Source organism: Botrytis cinerea, chromosome 4 (assembly GCF_000143535.2).
Source record: "Botrytis cinerea B05.10 chromosome 4, complete sequence".
Classification (NCBI taxonomy): domain Eukaryota; kingdom Fungi; phylum Ascomycota; class Leotiomycetes; order Helotiales; family Sclerotiniaceae; genus Botrytis; species Botrytis cinerea.
The window spans coordinates 1,784,819-1,805,207 of NC_037313.1; the positions used below are offsets into that span (position 1 = coordinate 1,784,819).

A 20,389-nucleotide genomic window follows, 5' to 3' on the forward strand; every position below is an offset into this window, starting at 1 on the left:
TTCCCCATCCCATCCACATCCACATCCACATCCACATCCCTACACTCTCTCTCCCTCTCTTTCCCACCTTCCCTCCCCCCCCCCAAAAAAAACACATTTACGAATCGATCGACTCATCCCATACGCGCCGCGGCTGAGAAATGCATAGGTACGTCCATGTCTATCGCACTCACAAATCTATAAATCTATAAACCCCCATCAAATCCACAATCACATCCCTACCATATCATACCAACCATTCATTCATTCAATACCATACCGTACCCGTATCCCTCCCCCGTCCCTAAACTAAAATGCCGATAAAAACAGCCAGCCAGCCCTGAAATCAGCCAGGATAACCAGCGGTTAACCAACCATCCAATCCATCACCTTACCTTACCTTACCTTACCCGTGAATCTGCCGACGAGTGCCGAGGTTGTTTCATTTTACATCACAATCACAATCACAAACATTTACTGCGTACTTCGTATATTCAGACCACATGATTTAATTCTATCCTTTTGTCTCCATATTGTAGTACCTAGTGGAATAGTAGAATAGGGAGGGATCAATTACGAGTTCCTCCACTGTGTAATGTATTTTGCTATCAAAGCTCTCTGGCTTTCAAATCACAAGCCTTGATGGTTCATCATATTTGTAGACAGCTGTGATACTTCTTCCTATATCTTTCTTCCTCTGCGCTCAACCATAACTGGCTCTGTAGTATCTCGTTTCCCCAGAGCTCGAGCAACTTCCTCAACCTATTTGTACCTCAACCTATTTGTACCTCATCCTATTTGTACCCCATCACTACTTGTCATCGTATCGATCCTCGCATCCACCCCATTTCAACCTGCAAAAGCACAATATAAGAAAAAGTCTCCGAATCCGAAGAGAAATCGAATTTTCACCACGAATGTGACAAAATCCCCATCTCCGACCCTCCAGACAACATCCATTTATCTGAGTCCATATCTACCATGACATCAAGAAAACCCGAATAAAGGTAAGACGAAACAATGTGTAGACATTTTCGTTTATAACAAAAGGTCCAAAGAGGAAATCGAATCATGTAACGCCAAATCGCTATGCATCAAAACCTAGGCAAAAATCATAGTGTAGATGAGACTTGCTAGCCCGCTCAAAATATTGGTTGTATAACTGAAAGTAAACGAGGGCACGTTATTGGAAACTCATTCACTGTTTGCCACTATTGAACATGTGAGCAAAATTCTTGAAATAGGCATAAAAATACATACCAACTTTAGTTGCAATATCCGAAGCAGGAATAGGGTCTTCATGCTTTGCAACACTACCCTTACCACGCCAAGTACTGACAGCAGGAATCTGTGCATCGTAACGTACTTCTTGTGTGCCATACGCACGTGGGGTGAGCTTAATAAGGGTGTGAAGAGGTACAGCCATCCATGGTGATTCATCCTGAGGCTTCTTCATGAAATAAGCGTAGATACAACTGCATAGTGTTAGTAGGTAAAAATTATTCGAAAAATGCAACCTACCGAAGAACAGCCTGATGAGTAACAATCAAAATATCCTCTGATCGCTCCAATTCCATGATAATGGGTTCAAGGCGAATAACAACATCGCGATAAGACTCTCCTCCACGATATCTGTAGTTGTATTTATCCTCGTCACGGGCCTCGAAATCATCCGGATATCGCTCTTTGATATCTTGATACGTAAGTCCATCACAAACACCAGAGTTGAGTTCATCGAGTGCTTTCCATTGGAGCTGGTTATACTCATTAGGAAGGTGGCGGGCAGTGGCGATAGTGCGACGAAGAGTTGAAGTCCAGACAGTCAAAGGGCGATTGTCCTATGTTAATTAGCCATGGGACTCGACTAGAACTAGACCTCGATGGGAAAGTACATACTCCTACTGATTCAAGGACCAATGAAGGCAACTTCTTGGCATACATCTCTCCACGAGGGGATAACTCGGCATCACCACCAATCTTTCCTTCGAGGTTGTACATAGACTCTCCATGCTATATATCATTAGCAAAATGAGATTTCATAGAATCCAATAGTTTCTTACGCGTGACAGCCAAATCGATCTCGGCTTAATGTGTAAATTCATCAAGTAATAAACCACGCGACTCTGAAGATAGTCTTGAATTCGATTGATGATGACTTGTTTTCCAACATTCATGATCTTCAGGTAAGTGAGATCACTCTCTTCGTCATCAATTGTCTCGTAAACCTTCTCGTAGTTCTTGATCCTGTTCCTAAAGTCTTGAGCTGCCTTTTCCGGGTCTGAGCCAGCGTAGTCTGGGGATGTCGTCTTGACTTCTAGAATGTTTGACATGATCAAATCTTCATCATCGCATTTCGATTCGACGAATAGGGTCTCGATTCCTTCCGCATCACAACGGTCTTTGATCCATCTTCGGCGCTCTTTTGTACTATTTGTAGCATCGAGAATGGCGACAATTCCTTGTTTGTTCTTGAACCAGTCGATCATATCATGGACGGCAGCTTCCGCGGCAGCTTTACGCATTCGTTCGCCCTCTGTATTTGTTGTATCGAAGAAATCGGCCGTCGGATTTGGGGTGGCATTTCGACGATAGTTGCCGACGTTGAAAACTTGAGCATCGATGGATAACCATTTGAGATAACGCTGAGCTGTAAAGTATACGACGTTAGCTTTTGTGTATTCCTAAATCGATTGAGATTTGTACGTACCTTTTTGGGCAATGAGAGATTTTCCTCTTGCAGGAAGACCGACCATTACCACGCAGATTTGAGTATCCTCAACCTGTACACCAAGGCCATTAGACTTTGTCTTGAATCGCGTCATTGTTGTGAAGAATCGGCAGGTTTGAAGATCGGAATTTAAAAGAAGAGGGAGCAGAAGAAGCAGAACAAAGGATTGAATGGCAAATTATTGGAAAGAGAGAAAAAGATGATCGCGTGAGGTTGTCAACGGCGGCCTCTTTAGTTTATTAAAGGTAAGGTAGGTAAGGAACGGGTGAGTTCGGAGGGAGAGCAGAATCAGATTTTCCCGAGTGGTGCCTCTTGATGCCTTTTTATGTTCTGAACACAGAATTGCAGGTCCAAGTGAATTAAGAAGTAAGCAGACTCTCAAGCAGATACAGCTGTGGGGGATTTATGTATATATCGAGACGAGAGAGAAGTTGTGTGTGGTTGACAGAAAAGGGAATTTATGATTTCATCCTGTGCTGATGCATCCCGTCGTATCGCATCCTCTTCTTCTTTGTTTCTAGAAGGAAATGAAGAATCAGGGGCAGGAGGGAGCCCCTGTAGCACAGTGTGGACTATAGGCTGTAGGGTGTGCTTAGACCCTTTTCAGTTCTAAAACATCGGAAATCCCCTCCAAAATCCCTGTTTTCCGATAAATTCCACCTCGAATCACCACAGCTGAACCCGGCCTGGTCTTGGTCTGCGATGCTATGCGACGTGCAATATGAGTGATAATTTTCTATGACGATTTTATACGGGGGCGAGGAGAGTCTCAACTTTTCCATCCACTGGGAGTGTGTAGGAGGGTAATTCTTCCTGCAATTGGAAAATGCTGCCAAGGGACCCCGTCATGAATGAATGAATCGCTCAGTCAATCAAGCAATCAAGCAATCAATCAGTCAATCAGTCAATCAGTCAATCAGCTCCTCGAGAGTAACCGCAGAGCAATCCAACCCCGCACAAGGCTGACGGGCGTAGAGGCTTGTTCCACCAGTGTGGTGTTCCTACCCCTCTATCGGTTTGGCATATAAGAAAATGGTCGACAAGGAAAATAGCATTGATGGCCTCGAGAATTGGCTAATAAGAGGCTAATCTACCATTCTTTCATATATCACCATATTCTTCCTTCTCAAAAAAAAAAAAAAAAAAAAATCAACAGAAAAAACCCCTTCAAAATAGCGTCAGGGTAAAGGGAAAAAAGGAGAATCATCATATTTGGGTCGAAACCGCATTGTGGATTTGCTTCCCACTATTCCACCCAAGATCCTCTTTTTTTTCTTCGGGACTTAATGCACTACCTAGCATTTTCTTCTTACGGCCAACGACTTCAATTCATCACGACTACCACGCCAGTATTACCGGTCATGCCATGCATGGTGGAATGAATGATTAATACACAGACGTCTAGAACCTCTTCTCAAAACGGTGGGTTCATCGGTAAAGGGAAAAGGTCATGGGGAGAAGGCCTTGCAAGCTTTTATCCAGCCATCTCATCTCATCCCACAAAGTCGGATGAGCGTTTAAAGTTCGCAAAAACATACTTTCAATCATGTTTTTGATTGACTGTCTGTCTGTCTTGATCTGCCCTGTCTCCTCATTGGCACACAGTTGTGTCAAGCTTCCCCGAGCCCCCAGATGCACTCGTATAAGAGTCGGGAAAAATCTTTACCAATAGGTCAAGAAAATTCTTTTCCTGCAAGTTACTTCCAATGCAGCAAGTTTGTCTGGTTCATTTGCTGGCTTCTTCTCACCGCTGATCTTGCCACTTCAAAACTAGACTCTCAAAACTAGACGGCATCACGTGGATAAGATCGAAAATGTCTAAGATCTGTCTAGTTGCATAATGACACCATCTTTTTCTTTGTGTTCACGATCTGATCATCGGAAGGAGTAGATGAAGTCAAAACTTTGACCTTGACGGAGTACTTTGATTCATCAAGAATTTGATCATTGCGAATGAGATCTTGAAATAGAAAGTTCTGAAAGTTCTGAAAGTTCTGAAAGAATTGTTCCACATACATCGTTTTCCGCAGGATACATTCCCCCTTTCCTTCTCGACGGGCCACCGGCTGTAACTCCGTACATATTTGCGTGATTAGATAAGGATGCGTTTGGTATGTGGAATAAGATTGAGACAATCAATAAACCAGAGCTGGAGGTCGGGATTAGAATACGAAGAAACAGTTGATCACGCTGCGAAGGGAGAAGAAGAGTCAAAGAAGAAGGGTCGATACTTTAATAGTGGTGTTGAGAGTCTTGTTGATGTGATGAACTGTATTACTTTCTCGTTTTCAAGCCTGGCGGTGGGACAAGCAAAGAACAGTCACTATATTTGGCTTTGTTACTCCCTTGCTTATCCCCCCTTATCGTGAGATTGATAAGACATTGCATGCTCGGGAGCTGTATTGAGGTACATAAAGCGGTGAGATAGCAGGAGTGGTAAGATTAAAACTTGTGGCAGTATTGACCATGGTCGTCTGCTATCACTCAAGTGTATGGTTCTAATCTGCTGCTGTATCTTCCAATTTCTGATTCACCAAGACGAATAACAATCCTAACAAAGACAGTAGAGAGTACCGACAAACAATTGTTCAGCAAAACATACACTGATAGATAATTGGTTGGTGGTTGGTCCGTGCTCCACATGACCTAATCCTCAATTTCAACTTCCTTTTCCAACCCAGCATAATCCTGTCCATTCACACACATAACCACCAAAAGCAGGAGATCACACCATCTATAATCATCACCGTACGAGGCGAAGATTAAACAGGAACGCAGTGCCTGAAAACTAAGCAATAACCAGAAGAACTTTAAGTGAAGCACTCAAGCCGCTGATACAGAATTGCCAAATTTTTTAATCTTGATTGTTTTCAAACTAGAGTCTTACTTGACCGCTTGCGATCGGTTAGTTCGGTGTTGTTTATGGTTGTTGATTTGAAGAGATTGCGCTTGAAGGATATCTGGTTCTGATGGGATCGCTTGTTGAACTATTACTAGGTGGATGGCAGGCGGCGGTTGGGTGAGCTTCGTATCGATTAAGTATATATCAGTAGTCTAGTAATAGATCTAATAGCTAGTCTATCACAAACATCAACAGCGTGGTTCTCGTTGATGTTCGATTCCCCTTTCCCCTCTCAAAAAGGAGGCATTCATTGGCAAACGGGTCGGCCACGGTTTCAGTAAAGCAATCCGAAATGGCTCAAGATGTTGGATAAAAACTAGGTCGAACCCTCTACTTGAGTCGCAGCTGTCCTTTTACTACACGAGATTGCTTTCTGTATCGAATCTTACTATCCTCATGCTGTTAATTGGCCATCATGTATGTGAAGTCTTGTCTTCAAGCCTGATTCCAAATCCAATCGAGCTCCTAGATACTTGGGAAAGATTGTTGGCTTTTGCATGTACAGCCAGAAATTCGGTAGCTGATTGTTCTATCGACATAAACATTGCTTACACAATCGTATACTTACACTTGCACCCAACCCCTCAATCTATTTAACACAATTCTCTGCTGTCTCCAAAGTACTGCTTGCATAGCTCGTAGTTTTATGTTGGCGCTATCACAAATATCAACCACGCGTGACTACTTGAATTTATTTTTCTCCCTGCAATGATCGGGAAGAAGTCGATGGCCGAGAAAGTAGCGGATGGAAGGGGGCTAAGGTAAGGTGACGCGGAGTGCTAGTGGAAGTGTGGCTGGAACTGGAAGGAAATTGTACGGGTGGAGGAAGTCGATGTGGAGGAGGCTCTCCTCCTGGATCTGGAGGGAGGAGCGGAGGATGGAAATGGGAGCGTGAGTCAACGTGAAGGTGAACGTGAACGTGAACGTGAAGAGGTAGTCTACGTAGCAATTAGCGGGCTCGTATACTTGAGGGTTTTCCGGCAAGATACCCAAGAAAGCATTAGACAACCTTCCATCTGAGTCCTTGCCGATTTTTGATTGTGAGATCTGGTGGATGTGCATAGCTCTACACTATTGATTAAGTCTTTGTTCAACAAGTGTTCGAAAGTAGTTATTAGATTTGATATCAGAGAAACGCGTGATATTTTATTTGAATTGACTCTTTACATGTGTTCGATTGACGGGATGGTGATAGGATAGTGACGCAAATGCTTATGTAGGTAAAGAATGGTATATTAGTAGATTTGAATTAGACAGAGATAGTTATAGATGGCTTGGTATTTGGTGCAGGTAATTGTGACTAAGCCAATCGGTTCAATCATCAGTGGATACAGAACTGACAGGACAGGACACTACAAATATTGACCTGCTAATATTTCTTGGAGTATAAGTTCAGATATTTTGAAAGTTGACACTATAGTTTATTGACAACTGAACAATAGAAAAAGAAATTCTGGAATCAAACAATTGAAGAATACATTTGTGGAGAGTTTTGAAAGTTGAGAGATGTTCTTGTTACTTCCATGCACTGAGTGCAATGAATGGTCTGTGCACACACGTGGAAAATCTATTCTTCCGATAGGTTCTTTGGACTGCTTCTCTTGTATTGTCATCTAGTCTTCTCCTTTCATGGTTGTGTTTGATGAGTTTTTTGATCTACGGTTTAATCTTTCACTCACGTATTATGGGTTATGGAAATCACTTGATCGAGCTACTGAAGAACTTCTTCATGTTTCTCAGATAACAGTCTCCGAATCAGGACACATCTCTATCGTCTCGACAACCTCAGATAGGTGACTTTGATATCACATCTCATCTCGAACACGATTCGTTCTCTATCATCTACGATCAGAACACAACTCACTCACATCCAGAAGTAGATAGATTCTTTGGTTCTCTACTTCCAATATCCCCTCTTCAAGAATATTGGAAATGGTCTGAATATCTTCTCATTATTACTCGTTATCTGCTTGCTCGCTGTTCTCCCTTTCCTGCTTTGTCTGGTACAGATCATACGTTATGAGTTTCTCTATAGCTTATGTCCACATGTATCTATCCTTCCGCTGAAAGAATAAGTTGAAAGAGTTACCCGTAGTCATATCCTTGAGTGGGAGATACACTATGTCTGCGCTGTCTTCCTGTCACTCTAGCCCGTCCTGAGAGGAAAACGCAAGGAAATGGAAAAAAGAAAAGGAAAGAAAGAAAGAAAGGGAAAAAAACACATCCGCTATGCCTATGCCTATGCCGCTTGCTACTTCGCTTTATTACTTCGCTATATCGCTCGCTAATCGCCGTCGATGAAATGCTTGTTCACGATTCCCACGCTATGCAGAAAACAATGCATGTTAGCGAGATATTTCAAATCTGTTTCACAGTCTCCTTTCTTAAAAGACCATTCATCCATCGATGGCTTCAAGAAGACTTTTCATTTCACCAACCTCCTTAATGTCTTCTTCATTGATCAAGGCGCGATCCTCTGCTCTTCTTCCACCCAATCCAACTCTGTCTATTGCGAACGATGTAATCTCCTCTCCCGCCATTCCATTTTCATACCCAATGTTATATTTCAAAGAAGGCAAGCCCGCCTTTCTTAATCCTGCTTGTTTGAAATCTGTCAAAGTTGGCCAGTCTGCTCGTACAGCTAACTCCTCGTCCAAGCTAGGATGTCCCCAAATGGTCTTCCGACCGAGTACGCTTGAAAATCCATCGCTAAATGCTCTTCCTCTGAAGGTAGGCTTAACCTTGACATAAGTACCTTCACCCTTCATTCTCATAACCTCCTCTTTGTTCTTGATTCGCTCGTTCATTTCATCCCGTGCGTCATTCTTTCGCTCCTCTCGATGCTTAACCAAGTCCTCGGTAGACTTGGGAAAATATGGTGAAGTGGCTAGGCCGAGATGAGTACCTTGAACTCGGAGACGGTCAAAGTTCTTTCCAATTTCATAGGCACCGCTTCGATGAGTAAGGGATGTTCCAGCTGCCTGCGTCATAGCAAAAGGATTCGGTGCGGAGTTTGCAGCCTGATACGCAGCGACAACTTTATTTGCACGGGTTGAAGTTGCACTTGTGTCAGAAAGATCAGGAAGTTGGTTTCCACGACGAGATAATTGAGGAGGTCCCGTGTAGGATGAGACTTCCGGTGCGTCTTGTAACATTTCCCCCTTCTTACCGCCCATGAAATCTCCAGTGGGAACGGAGTAGTTCGCAGAGATAGATTTTGCTCTCAAAACTCGTCGGTTTATAGCCGGTTGACCCATTCCCATGCCAATCCCAGCTCCCAATTTGTTTCCTTCTCTTGCATTTGTCGCGCCGGTAGGTCTGGCCAGGATACCCGTGATGGATGGTCGAACATTTGTGCTTCCGACTACGTTTCCAAACACATTCCCATCCTGCAATGCATCAAATCCCAATGGCGGAAAATCATTAGCAGAAGGTGGCTGTTGTCGCGCAGGCGCGGTAGGAGTAGCATCGTTTTGGTGCGTATGGCGAGTTCGAGAACCAGGTCGGTTTCGACCGCTTGATCCACTGCCTCGGAGGCGCTTCAACATCGCATTGTTTCCTGTGGGCGCTGGAGTGGTGGTAGTATCTTGAGCGTTTTCTTTGATCGGGTACATCTTTTGTTTTTGTTCAATTCAACGGGAATTTGAATGCTGTAAATAAAGAGCAGAGACGAAAGGTTGGTAAAGAGATAGATAGAAGGAATTTCGTTTCTTGCGCCTTTGGTTCTTTGATGCTGAAACTTTGATGTATGGACTTGTATGTTGTCTGGTTACTTGCTTGCCTGCTTTCTTGTGATAAATCCCAAACTTTTCAATTCCCAGAATGTTTCTGAGAAAGCTTTCCCTTTTAAGATAAAAAAAACTTGAAAGAAGTGCAGGAATTTTTGAATGGGAAAAAGGTGGTTCGATGTTGAAGCTGTATGTATTTATGTATCGTATCGTATTGTATTGAACTGGATTGTATTGTATCAAATCGTATTATACTGTGTTGTAAAGAAGCAGGAACAGCAGCAATAAACAGGATTGAAACTGGAGAGAAAAGAATTCACAAAGTCTATACTGAAACGAAAAGCGTAGTTCGGATCTACATGCAAAAGATTGTGCTGCTCTGCTGCTGGTTGTTGGGTTCTTGATGGTCGGAGCCCCCGATGTCGGGAGGAGGGGGGCTTGGGATGCTGAGGTTACTTGACTTTGAACTTTTTTTTTCTTGCTTTTGTGTGTGTTTTTTTTTTTTTTGTTGTTTTTTTGAGGGGGGAGGGAGGTAAATGGGAGTGGAAATGGAGAGGGGGGTTGAGTGATGAGTGATATAGAAAGAAAAAAATAAAAAAATAAAGAAAAATTGATAGAGGTGATATGTCTATCTGTCTCTCTGTCTGGTTCTTGATGGGGAAGTGGCTCAAGTAGTGAGTGATTGGGACTTTTTTATGAGATGAGGCTGATAGAGAGAGGGTCATAAGAGATTGGAGATGAGATGAGATAGAGTGAAGTTGGAGAGGAGTGAATGTGGGTGGATGAATGGTGGTTTTGATGATTTGATTTTTTGTCTAGGAGGTTGATTATTATGTATTTACGGTCCTGGGAGTGTGTAGTGTAGGCTAATGGGATGAGAGTTTTCTTTCTTTTAGTTTCTTTAGATTAGTGGTTTAGATTGGGTTGGACTGGACTGGGCTGGGTGGTTGTACCTAAAGGAAAATATTGAAATGTCGTTTTGAGGAGAGTGAATGAGTTGGATAGGGATAGGGATAGGGAACATGGATTTATGGGTATATTATATCTATATTCTTTGGGACTAAGACTAATATATTACTAGCACTAATATTAAGACTAACATGTCACCAACACTAACGGCACTAACACTAATGACACTGACACTGGCACTAACAACTCCTCACAATATCACAACGCGACATCAAGACATCACTATCAATATCAATAACAAGAACTAGTATAAGCTCTCCTAACTACATCTGCACACCAAATAAATATTTACTATACTCACCCCATCTACATCTTACCTCTCTTTTTCCCTATCTTCCCCTCTCACTTACTCAAACACACAAAACTACCTCCGAGCTCGAAACTTCACCTTTGTCGTCCTGACTGACTTAAGCGATTTCGGAGCTGGAGATAAATAAATAAAAAGTTGAAAAAGAATTTTGCTTGCTTTGTTTGTTTATTGATGGTGAGTTTTTGGAAGAGAAGATGAAACTTTGAGTTTTAGATGGTGGGTTTGTGGGAGAGGGGGGAAGTGATGGTGAGATTGCTGGTGAGGAGACATTAGGTAGGTAGGTAGGTAGAGATTCTTGAGATGGGAATGAGAAGCAGGGAGAGAAAGTTGATATTCATGGATTTAAAGTAGATTGTCTTGTGAAATTTCTGGTTGCGTAGAGCGTGGTGCGAGGTTGTGTTGTATTATTTGTGGCTATAATTCATCTCCCTTCTTCAGATTTATCGTTTAGAACAAGGAAAAAGGAAAGAGGAAAGAGGATGAGATGAAATGATGGTAATCGTGATTTGGTTATCTCACATATGATATCAGGAGCCAGATTATTGGCAAGTTCTCACAATGATAGAGAGAGAGAGAGAGAGAGAGAGAGAGAGAGAGAGAGAGAGGTTCTCTTTGAAATTCTCAAGTATCTACATATTTCATCTGGCGCATATTTCGTTGATGCGCATTGATGTTTTGTTATCTGCTGGGAACAAAATTATCCTATAAAGAAAGAAGAAGGCCTTTGCTAGTATTATTAGTATTGTACTTTTGCGAGACCTTGGAATCCTGAATAGGTGGATTATTGAGGTTGAGTGGGTGAGGGAGGTTATTGGAATAGACGTAATGCATCAAAGTGCTTTGCGTGATTTCTTTCTGATGACATGTATATACTTTATACCTGGGAATCTTTTGGAATTTTTCCTTCGCTGATATACGCAGATAGATAGCATAGAGTGAAGAGTGAGGTGTTGAATTTGTGGAAATGGGATTTTCTCTGAAATGGCATCTTGGATAGATGGATTTACTTATTAGCGTGGATTGTGAAGAAAAGTATCTTTAGAAATAGAGGCGTTCTTGTTGGACAGATGTGTCATCAGGAGAGAACTGATACGGGCACTCTTCATATCTACTTTTGGACAGTATATTGGGGGGATGGCGCTTTCGTGAATGCCTACTTTGAAAGTGCACGATTTTCTGAATGATAGAAAGAAATGGCCTATATTTACATCCGTATTCGTATCTTAGTTCACATGTCTATCCTGTTGTCACCCATGAGAACAAAGCCATTATCCATTATCATTGCTGCCATCCTCACTCCAAACTCACCATAAACCGCAAGCTCTGGTTTATTACCATCATCCAACTCCCATCTAGCCTTTGGAGCCAGAACTGGTTTCCCAAATTTGCTCAATATCACATTCATCACAATTACCAGCCAATTTCACAAGTCTCACGACTTTTTTGGAACGCAATTCTTCCGCCAATCTACATTCAGCTTCCCAGAAAGCAAGAATTTGGGTGATTATGATCTTGCCACCAACTCCTGGTTCGGAAGAGCAGCGGCAAGATTTCTTGCTCGCGATACTACAGGATGCTCAATGTATCACTCGATAAAGAAACGCCACCGGTTCTGTTCATGATAGACCAGGTATTGCTGTCTTGAGATTCTGCGTACATAGCATTCTAGACAAGTTAAAATGTCGTATTTATTTCAGAGCCACGACACCTACATAGGAAGACGGTTCCGACGGGGAAGTGCTTCTGAGATCCATGAGAATCATGAATTGGGCGTTCTCTCATGCAGAAACTTTTAAACCAGATTCTTGAATGGGATTGAGAACGCGAAGTTGAGTATGTACTATGTGGACTTGGTTTATATGCGAAGTGTTTGGACTTCAGGTACAAGTAGCAATTATGGATATTCGGTTGTGAATTTTAAAGGGGTTTTCTTATTCCAGCGCAGTAATAGAAGTCGCCAGGAGAAGTGATGATTCTAGTGCATTTGAAGAATCTGCTCGATGATGTGGATCAAAGAGGAGAAAAGCATCTTGGGCTCAAGGGTTGAGGATGAGGTGAATATATTGTTAGCGTAGATTGTGAATGCAATATGGTAGAGCCGATAGGATTTGCCGAACGTTAGGAGTGGCTCGGAGCTAAATAGGTATAAGTGCAAACGGTTATCAAGGACCACACACAATGATAGGAGTATCTGGATAACCTTAAATAAATAGTCGTTGTTTAAGAGGTCAGTGCAGTTTCTTCAAAATCCAGAATGAAACCAAAAAATTAATTCACAACTCAAGCCAACACTTCCTATTCCCTTCTTCTTAAAACTGTAAATATCAAATTTGCTTCACCAAGTCCCCTTGTCCTCCTATCTCCCTTTTACCATAGGCTAAAATTCGGATTTAGGAAAACTTCCCATCTTAGCTTCTCCTCGGCCCGGAACATAGACAATAGCTTCCTTCCGCCACATCCGAAACCCGATCTATAGGAATGGATCTAGACCTTGTGCTAAGTGGGACTTTGGGATACGTCATGACTGCTTTAGCTCTTGAGTTTCTTGAGGGCTTTGTATTTTGGGAATGAAATATTTCTAACTCCTCAATTCTTGGATTTGTCATTTCATATACTTCAATAGAACTTTCTCCTCATTGATCTCCCTATTATTACCCAGTGAAACACTTTGGATATCTAGGATTTCTAAAGATTCTTAGAGTATTCAAGCGGATCAAGGAAAAAGAAACCATGGCAAATCCCCAAGAAAAAAGAGTGCAAGCCGGCGAAGTAGAAAAGGCTCATGATGTATCTACTCTGAGAAATACAGAATGTAAGAAAGCTCTATTCGTCCTTCCTGTTTCTTTCTTCCTCCTCTCCAGCCTCCAAGTTCTCTTTCTGTTTATGCATCACTCAATTCCTTTCCCCAGCATCCAAACTGGTTTCATTTCATCAAGATACTACCCAAGCTGACACACTAACTACAGGGTCAAAACCTGAATACACCCTTCCCACCCCATCCCTTCAATTCCTCTTCCACCTCGAGTGTGACATGGAGGAATTCCACCCTATTGGTGATGGAGGGCATGGTAATCGCGCCACTGTTATTTTCAAAGGTATTTCCTTCCTTCCCTCTCCCAATTTCATTCCCTCCTATCTTGTTCCACCTTTGGTCTCCCCCACGAGTTACGAAATCAAGCTCATCCCATCCAGGTGGACGTTTCGAAGGTCCTCATCTCCGGGGCACCATTCTCCCCGGCGGCGGCGACTGGGAGACTATTCAAAACACTCCCTCCCAATCTCTTCAAACAGCCCATCTGGATACCCGCTACAATCTTCTAACTCATGATAACCACTGCATCTACCTCCGTACCACCGGTGTACGCACTGGTCCCCGAGATGTTCTAGAGGCACTTGGGGAAGAAGATAGACATACTGCCCATGACTATAAGATGCGGTTAAATCTCACATTTGAATGTGATGATGCGGGGAAGTATGGGTGGTTGAATCGGGTTGTAGGGATTGCTAGTAGTGGGAGAAATGGGGGGAGGGTGATTTATGATGCTTATGAGGTTTTGTAGGGGGAAGCAGAGAACCTGAAGAGGAGATGATGTCTGGTATAGAAAGGCATTGTGTATATATTTGTATGCTTGTGAATAATGAGTGTGATAATTGCTCGAAGGAGATCGCCCGTACAATTAGCAGATTATAATGTCGATCATAAAATGAAACACAACCACTAAGAACAATCGATAGTTCATAAAAAGCACGCTCGTATGAAAACCCAAGACACTTGTTTTGCAACATAACTCTTAAAACCATACCTCCCTCCAAGTAATCTACATATGGTATAAGATGACCCATAACCAGAGTGTCCCCATTGCTCCACTTTGTATCTCTACCCGAGAAATCCCACGACAAATCCAGTCCGCGCCAAGCCAGCTCATTCCAACCTCTCACTCAACTCATCTCCGAAGCCGAAGTATGAATGGAACTAGAAGACGGCTCAGATCTGGATACATTTGTTGACGAAGAAGATTCCTCGGTATCCATGGCCTCCATGTGCTCTAAATTTCCGCTTTCTCCTTCTTTTGCTTTCCCCTTGCCTTGTCCAATGCCAGTGGGACGGGTACCATTTGTTCCATGGGCAGAAGTGTTGCCATGTGCATTCGCATCGGTCATATGCGAATCAATATCCCCCCCGGTCCTTCCATCACTTCCATTCGAACCTACACTTCCCTTTCTTCCACCTCCTTCGTTTCCCTCATACTCGTACTCATACTCATACTCACTCCAATCACTTTCACTCCCACTCCATTCCTCACTCTCCCCATCAACCAACTTCAAAACCTCCTCGACGACCAAAAAATCTCTCTCCAGCACCTCCGCCCAATTCTGGACATTCCCCAATTCCTTCACCTTCCTTTGTCCCTCCCTAACAACTTTTTCTAATTTATCCCCCTCCTTCCCTAGCTTTCCAATCTCTTTCTTCAAATCAGTTTCCTGTTTTGTCAATGCGCTGCTATTTTGATGGAGATTTTGCGCTCGGAGTTTCAGCGCATGTTCGTGAGGCGTGAAGATATTTTGGATGGATGCGTTGAGAGCAGTGCGCGCTTCAGCTATCTGACGGCTGGATTCTGGAGAGGGGGGCAATGGTGGAAGAGAGGAGATAGAGGGGTTGCTTGGAGCATGAGAGTTAGTTGATGTGGAGGCAGAAGCAGATACCGAGTGGGAGCGCGAATGGGAGGATGCAGAAGAGGGACCGGGAATATCGGGGGGCGGTGGTGCGAGAGAGGAGATGGGCATTATTATGTAACGAATTGGTATGTGTGAAGGATTGTCGAGATGTTGCGATTGAGGACAGGATGCCGAGAATGAAGATAGGCGGTGTATTGTAATCTTACAATACCAAGCTGCAGATGTGTGTCTTTCTCAGATGTTTTATTGAACGGCAAAATTACAGAGCAGAGGTTATCTATGCGAAGAAGAGAAATAGTCTGGATTCATTCCAGGCAGGTTGGAGAAGGCCATTGAGGGTAGAAAGAAACATCACGAGGTTGATAAGAAATGCGGGGAGGGGCATGGGTTACACAAGGGTCTTGCAGCCAATTCAGGTCCAGGTCGATCATTTTGATTTCCCCAGGTTTTATTAATATCGAAAAGATTGTCTCGAACATTAGATGGGTTTTGGTTGATAACATGATTCAAAACTGGCATGTGGAGAAGGAAAAATGTCAGAACAAAATCATTGAACAATGCATTCACACAATTCACGATTGCACCGGTGTTCAAATGCTTAATTATACGAGCAAATGGCAAAGGGGGTATTCTTATTGCTTTTGAATTCATCATAGCCTATTGTAGAGAACCATTTTTCGCATGATTCCATATCAGGAACTCCATGCCATGAATCCCAATGAAATACAACCCATCCCAAATCCCATAGAAGATGATTTACTTTCTCAATTGGCGTTGGTAGAAAGCCAACTCCTCACCCTCCAAAATGTATCCATCAACACGTCCAGATTGTCCAGGTCTGGATGAGACTGCGGCGTAAAGACGACCAGCCTCGAATTGCTTCTCCAAAGCGGCGTCAACCTTTCCTTGGGCAGCGAATCTCTCGTGGTGCTTCTTCTCAACGGACTTGCTCTTCTTGGTGTCTGGCTCCTCGACAGCTTGACCGGCCTTTTGTTGACGTCTACGTCCCAAGTTTTGGCCGTAGTGTGCCTCGTACCATTGTCTGAATGGTGCAGCATCGACTTGAACAATGGCGGATCTGGTGAGGGTGTTGGTTCGGACCAACTCGTTGTTGGAAGGATGGAAAGCGACAACGATCACACGGACCTTGCGGGCAATACCCTCAGAGGCCCATGAGAAGTTACCGGCTTCGAGACGGAGAGCACGGAATTTGCGGTTACCACCACGGGTACGGACGAGATGGATTCTCTTGGTTCCGATACGGGTACCTGCTTCTTGTCTTCCGGCTTCGAAAGCGCGCTTCTTCCCTGTAAAAGTCTTAGTTTTCAGGTTGGAACATATATCAATCAAGATATATGGGCTATCTACTACGCACGGTAATGGGATCGCTTGGCGCCAGAGGCGGAGCGTTTATGTCTGCTGTCACGGCTGATACCCATGATTGCTAATTCTGTGGTATGAATATTTATTAGCCAAATTTGAACCAATGTGTAGATAGTTTTGTTCTCAATGCTGGTATCCCAAATGTCCTATCGAAGAATCGAATGCGCAACCAGCTAGGCGACGGCAAAAATGCCCGAGGAGATGTGCGAAAGAAGTATTGATATGTGATATGGTGTGCAGTCGATTAGAGAAGGTTTTTGTCTCCATCTGAATTATCCACTGTGCAACTATTCCCAATATTTTTATTCTTTTTTGCTCGACAGCCCTCTTTTCTCGCATATTCTGGTTTCGAATTCGTTCTCGATATTCGATCGTAATACAGAAGGAAGTTGAGACGTTGGTAAAGTACTGACCTGATGGATTCGAATTACAATCGTTGTCGTCGAAGAATTTGTCGTGAGAGTTTGAAGAATTTCGAATCGAACTTTTGCAAAAATGAAAACGGTGCGAGAAGCTAGTGTGAAGGCTAAAGTTAAGCGAATTTTCTCTTCCAGGATTAATATCACGTGATTGTTCATCTCCCTTTGGCTCCCTAGCCTTTCCATTCACTGCCTTTCACCCCAAAACATTTACTTACTTCGCTCCATGAGAACAACATTGAGTCTAATACTACCTATACTCAGAATTTACCACGGATTTCAATTCAGTCTATAATCAATGGCAATTTAGGTATCCGACAGTACCAATAGTATCAATGGTACCTTACCTCCTTCTTGAAAGCCCTTTCATGGTACGATCCAGCTTATGATATTGAATCATAAATACATAGTATGCCAGGCATGTTTCTAAACTTTCTACCAGAGGCTGGGTCGTTATGCCCCTATCTATGTCTCCTCCATACTCCTCATACTAGATCACGATGATGCAAACGAATAGGCCATCCAATGGATAGAGAGACCCAACTACATCTTTAATCCAAGTGTCTCTTCAAAAAGTCTTACAAGGTAGACTGAGCATCAGGGGGAGAAGATGGTCGCCTGTTCGGTCAATCTTGGACAATTTGCCCTCATCCAATCTGATAAAAGATATATCGCCCATGCTCAATTCTTCCCTACGACACATGGCTTGATGATTCCAGTTTTAGAGGTTTTGATTGCTAGTTCAATATCAAATGTACACGGCGAGATTGCTCTCCCTTAAAAGGGGCCGACTACTGTGGACATTTACCCCTCCTCGATCAGAGCTGCAAGGGGTGGAAACAGAAGCGTTGTGCGGATCTTACTTGTTGAAGGCGTACAGATAGGGGATGCCCCAATCTATACAGATGTAGAGATGAGGATGAGGATGAGTACGATAATTGACTGGAGATTATGCTAGTAGGGATCGAGTGGCTGCTAGAGTATGGTGCAGATATAAGGCAATGAATGCGCAAGAGAAGACGTCGGCGGGTGGCTAAACAGGCAATGCTTTGTTTGAGCCGTTGAGCAGTGGTTGTTTTGCTTTATTGTCAGGATGGAAAAGATGAAAGTGTAAAGGAGATTTATGATCGATCTGCAATGGATAGCAACTCTAAAGTTCAGTTGACTTTTGTATCTTTAAAGGTACAAAAAGATACCAACATACAATGGTGCTTCAATTGTTTTCATGAACACTCGATGGACGTATCGAAAATACAATACTAGATTGTTTGCTTTCAATTCAATGCGGCATACGAGTACACCAAGATGAATTTGAATTGCTGTTTACTCTCCCCAACCTCACTCCCGGCTTCACAAATCACTGTCTGTCATTATAGTCGCCGTGGTAGCCCCTCAATTACAAAGACATTGATCCTCATTACTTTTATTTTTGTTTCTAGATATTTGGTTTCGTGACGTGAAAGTTATTGTGAAGTCACAATAGGAAGTTCCCTCATTCTCATTCACCCCCCTGTCTATGATAAGGGCCCCATTGGTGTCACAATGAGGGGTAAATGGATGTAACCTCGCATTATACTTTCGCGTTGGGAATTTAATTGACAACACGTTCGTTCCACATCAACTCTCCAAACTCTCTTAATTTCAAGATGGCCGAAGTCTACAAGTTGCCTGGTCATAAAGTCGACGTCAAGCTCCTTGTCTTCGACCATGAGATTCATTGCCATTCGCTGATGTTGAAGCTTGGTTCGGCTTACTTCAGAAAATTTCTCGACTCAGCAGACAAAACCTCCGCTTCTGCGAATGCAACCTTCAAATATGAATACGTTACCATTCAAGATACTCCTGATGGTGTTCCATACCTCGAAGTTGCATACAAGGTTAGTTTCCCCCGACCAATTTTATTCTCTTGATCGCTGCAAATTGGACAAATCCTCGAATTTTACATCTCACATTTGACTTGACACTAATGGAACCACTGCCAGGTTGAGGGCAGAGGCGATAAGCCTACCAGCGGGGGATTTGATCATTGGTACATTGCTGTTAAACATATGACTGATTGTATGTACGGGAAGTCCTTCGCACTCGACAGTTTTCACGATATCGACTACTTGGCCAAAGTTGCAGACTTTTATGGTGCGCTGCCAGTAGTTTCAAGAACATTAGATGCAGTATTTTTCCGAAGCCCAAAATTCGTCGAGCAAATACCCGATAATGCTGGTTCTCTTTTAAAGATTGCCTACAAACTCAGAAATCGAACTCTGTACAAAGAATGCATGATTCATGTTGCTGGTCGGTGGAAAAACGACCCTTGCATATCAGAAGATGATATGGATCTTCGCATCCGAGTTCTCGTTGCATATGGACGGGTTTGCGACAAACTTGTTACAGCAAATTATGAATTGATGAAATTGATTGTAAAATTTCGCTTAGATCATAGGATTCATTCTGAGCTACGTAATATCACGATCAACTATTCATCGTCACTCGCCGTTCATTATCGAATGATCTATGACAACCACTATAGTGCTGAAATCGACCAGACTATAGCTAAGGTATTGTCTAGCCATCTAATCCTTGATCCTTCTAAACTTGGAGCCGGTCAAGGGAAGTTCAAAGGCTATTTTCTTTGCGCGGAAATCACAGACAAAGAACTCCCATGGGATGAGGAGGGAGAAGAATGGTAGAGCCTAAGATTCCAGTAGTCGCAATGGGCTTTCAAGCTTACTACTTTCACAATTTCTGGATTCCGGTGTCAGATGAGAATTTTCAAAGCTCGGTACGGCTTTTACCACGATATTTCAATTGGTAAGTCGAGTGCACTGATTTTCCCAATCTCAACATCTGAAATTGGAAAGCTAGGGTTTCTGTACACTCAACTGACACACGCTAGTTTCTTTCTCCAAAAACTTTGTGCAGTAGTTTATGAACGGCGGCTAGCTACTCAAATACTGTAACGGCAGGATGGAAGTGGTACCTAGGCTAGTGACTTTTCACATAAGAGTTTTGCGATTGCAGTTCGGGGCCCTCCACAGACAATATTCTGCTCTTCCAAAATAATTCCGATACGTATTACATGGTTTCAAAATCACTTATGTTAATAGTGGAGAATTGCATAGAAATTAACGGTGTATGAGTTTTACACGTTGCAAGTTATACCTCTGGTAAAAGATATTAGGCCATTGATTCCATACCACTATTCCAAGAAACCTCAAATGTAGACACTCCATGATTCTACACCACCTAATCACTCTCCAGCCTCCGCAGAGAAGTTTAGCAGGGCTCAAAGTCTTGTCA

The 20,389-nt window shown here is 42.9% G+C and overlaps 6 protein-coding genes across 6 annotated transcripts; 2 read left to right on the top strand and 4 right to left on the bottom strand.

The window, feature by feature from the left end:
* Positions 1 to 457: 457 nt before the first annotated feature.
* Positions 458 to 3,225, bottom strand: Bcfbp26. The gene is made up of 6 exons (XM_024692650.1): positions 2,687 to 3,225; positions 2,040 to 2,626; positions 1,876 to 1,989; positions 1,501 to 1,817; positions 1,240 to 1,454; positions 458 to 1,190 (listed from the first exon to the last, which is right to left on the bottom strand). Exons 1-6 carry the CDS (start codon positions 2,799 to 2,801, stop codon positions 1,174 to 1,176), a joined length of 1,365 nt encoding a protein of 454 aa, XP_024548429.1. The 5' UTR covers positions 2,802 to 3,225; the 3' UTR covers positions 458 to 1,173.
* Positions 3,226 to 7,243: 4,018 nt separating this feature from the next.
* BCIN_04g05160 (hypothetical protein) lies at positions 7,244 to 10,237 on the bottom strand. The gene has a single exon (XM_001546342.2). It carries the CDS (start codon positions 9,221 to 9,223, stop codon positions 8,006 to 8,008), a length of 1,218 nt encoding a protein of 405 aa, XP_001546392.2. The 5' UTR covers positions 9,224 to 10,237; the 3' UTR covers positions 7,244 to 8,005.
* A 2,948-nt stretch (positions 10,238 to 13,185) lies between these two features.
* BCIN_04g05170 (hypothetical protein) lies at positions 13,186 to 14,364 on the top strand. Its single transcript, XM_001546344.2, has 3 exons — positions 13,186 to 13,428; positions 13,583 to 13,711; positions 13,809 to 14,364. The coding sequence occupies exons 1-3, from the start codon at positions 13,347 to 13,349 to the stop codon at positions 14,174 to 14,176; spliced, it is 579 nt and encodes a 192-aa protein (XP_001546394.1). The 5' UTR covers positions 13,186 to 13,346; the 3' UTR covers positions 14,177 to 14,364.
* Positions 14,365 to 14,372: 8 nt separating this feature from the next.
* Positions 14,373 to 15,624, bottom strand: BCIN_04g05180 (hypothetical protein). Its single transcript, XM_024692651.1, has one exon. It carries the CDS (start codon positions 15,399 to 15,401, stop codon positions 14,556 to 14,558), a length of 846 nt encoding a protein of 281 aa, XP_024548430.1. The 5' UTR covers positions 15,402 to 15,624; the 3' UTR covers positions 14,373 to 14,555.
* A 256-nt stretch (positions 15,625 to 15,880) lies between these two features.
* BCIN_04g05190 (hypothetical protein) lies at positions 15,881 to 17,167 on the bottom strand. Its single transcript, XM_024692652.1, has 3 exons — positions 17,090 to 17,167; positions 16,669 to 16,743; positions 15,881 to 16,600 (listed from the first exon to the last, which is right to left on the bottom strand). Exons 2-3 carry the CDS (start codon positions 16,730 to 16,732, stop codon positions 16,050 to 16,052), a joined length of 615 nt encoding a protein of 204 aa, XP_024548431.1. The 5' UTR covers positions 16,733 to 16,743; positions 17,090 to 17,167; the 3' UTR covers positions 15,881 to 16,049.
* Positions 17,168 to 18,607: 1,440 nt separating this feature from the next.
* BCIN_04g05200 (hypothetical protein) lies at positions 18,608 to 20,236 on the top strand. The gene is made up of 3 exons (XM_024692653.1): positions 18,608 to 18,972; positions 19,078 to 19,900; positions 19,986 to 20,236. The coding sequence occupies exons 1-2, from the start codon at positions 18,742 to 18,744 to the stop codon at positions 19,777 to 19,779; spliced, it is 933 nt and encodes a 310-aa protein (XP_024548432.1). The 5' UTR covers positions 18,608 to 18,741; the 3' UTR covers positions 19,780 to 19,900; positions 19,986 to 20,236.
* Positions 20,237 to 20,389: the final 153 nt, after the last annotated feature.

Coding starts and splice junctions, on each gene's coding strand:
- Bcfbp26 (XM_024692650.1), bottom strand. CDS start 2,801: ATGACGCGATTCAAGACAAAGTCTAATGGCCTTGGTGTACAGGTTGAG. Junction 2,627..2,686: donor ATCTCTCATTGCCCAAAAAG/GTACGTACAAAT, acceptor TATACTTTACAG/CTCAGCGTTATCTCAAATGG. Junction 1,818..1,875: donor TGGTCCTTGAATCAGTAGGA/GTATGTACTTTC, acceptor TAATTAACATAG/GACAATCGCCCTTTGACTGT.
- BCIN_04g05160 (XM_001546342.2), bottom strand. CDS start 9,223: ATGTACCCGATCAAAGAAAACGCTCAAGATACTACCACCACTCCAGCG.
- BCIN_04g05170 (XM_001546344.2), top strand. CDS start 13,347: ATGGCAAATCCCCAAGAAAAAAGAGTGCAAGCCGGCGAAGTAGAAAAG. Junction 13,429..13,582: donor TACTCTGAGAAATACAGAAT/GTAAGAAAGCTC, acceptor CACTAACTACAG/GGTCAAAACCTGAATACACC. Junction 13,712..13,808: donor CGCCACTGTTATTTTCAAAG/GTATTTCCTTCC, acceptor CATCCCATCCAG/GTGGACGTTTCGAAGGTCCT.
- BCIN_04g05180 (XM_024692651.1), bottom strand. CDS start 15,401: ATGCCCATCTCCTCTCTCGCACCACCGCCCCCCGATATTCCCGGTCCC.
- BCIN_04g05190 (XM_024692652.1), bottom strand. CDS start 16,732: ATGGGTATCAGCCGTGACAGCAGACATAAACGCTCCGCCTCTGGCGCC. Junction 16,601..16,668: donor CGCCAAGCGATCCCATTACC/GTGCGTAGTAGA, acceptor AGACTTTTACAG/GGAAGAAGCGCGCTTTCGAA.
- BCIN_04g05200 (XM_024692653.1), top strand. CDS start 18,742: ATGGCCGAAGTCTACAAGTTGCCTGGTCATAAAGTCGACGTCAAGCTC. Junction 18,973..19,077: donor ACCTCGAAGTTGCATACAAG/GTTAGTTTCCCC, acceptor AACCACTGCCAG/GTTGAGGGCAGAGGCGATAA.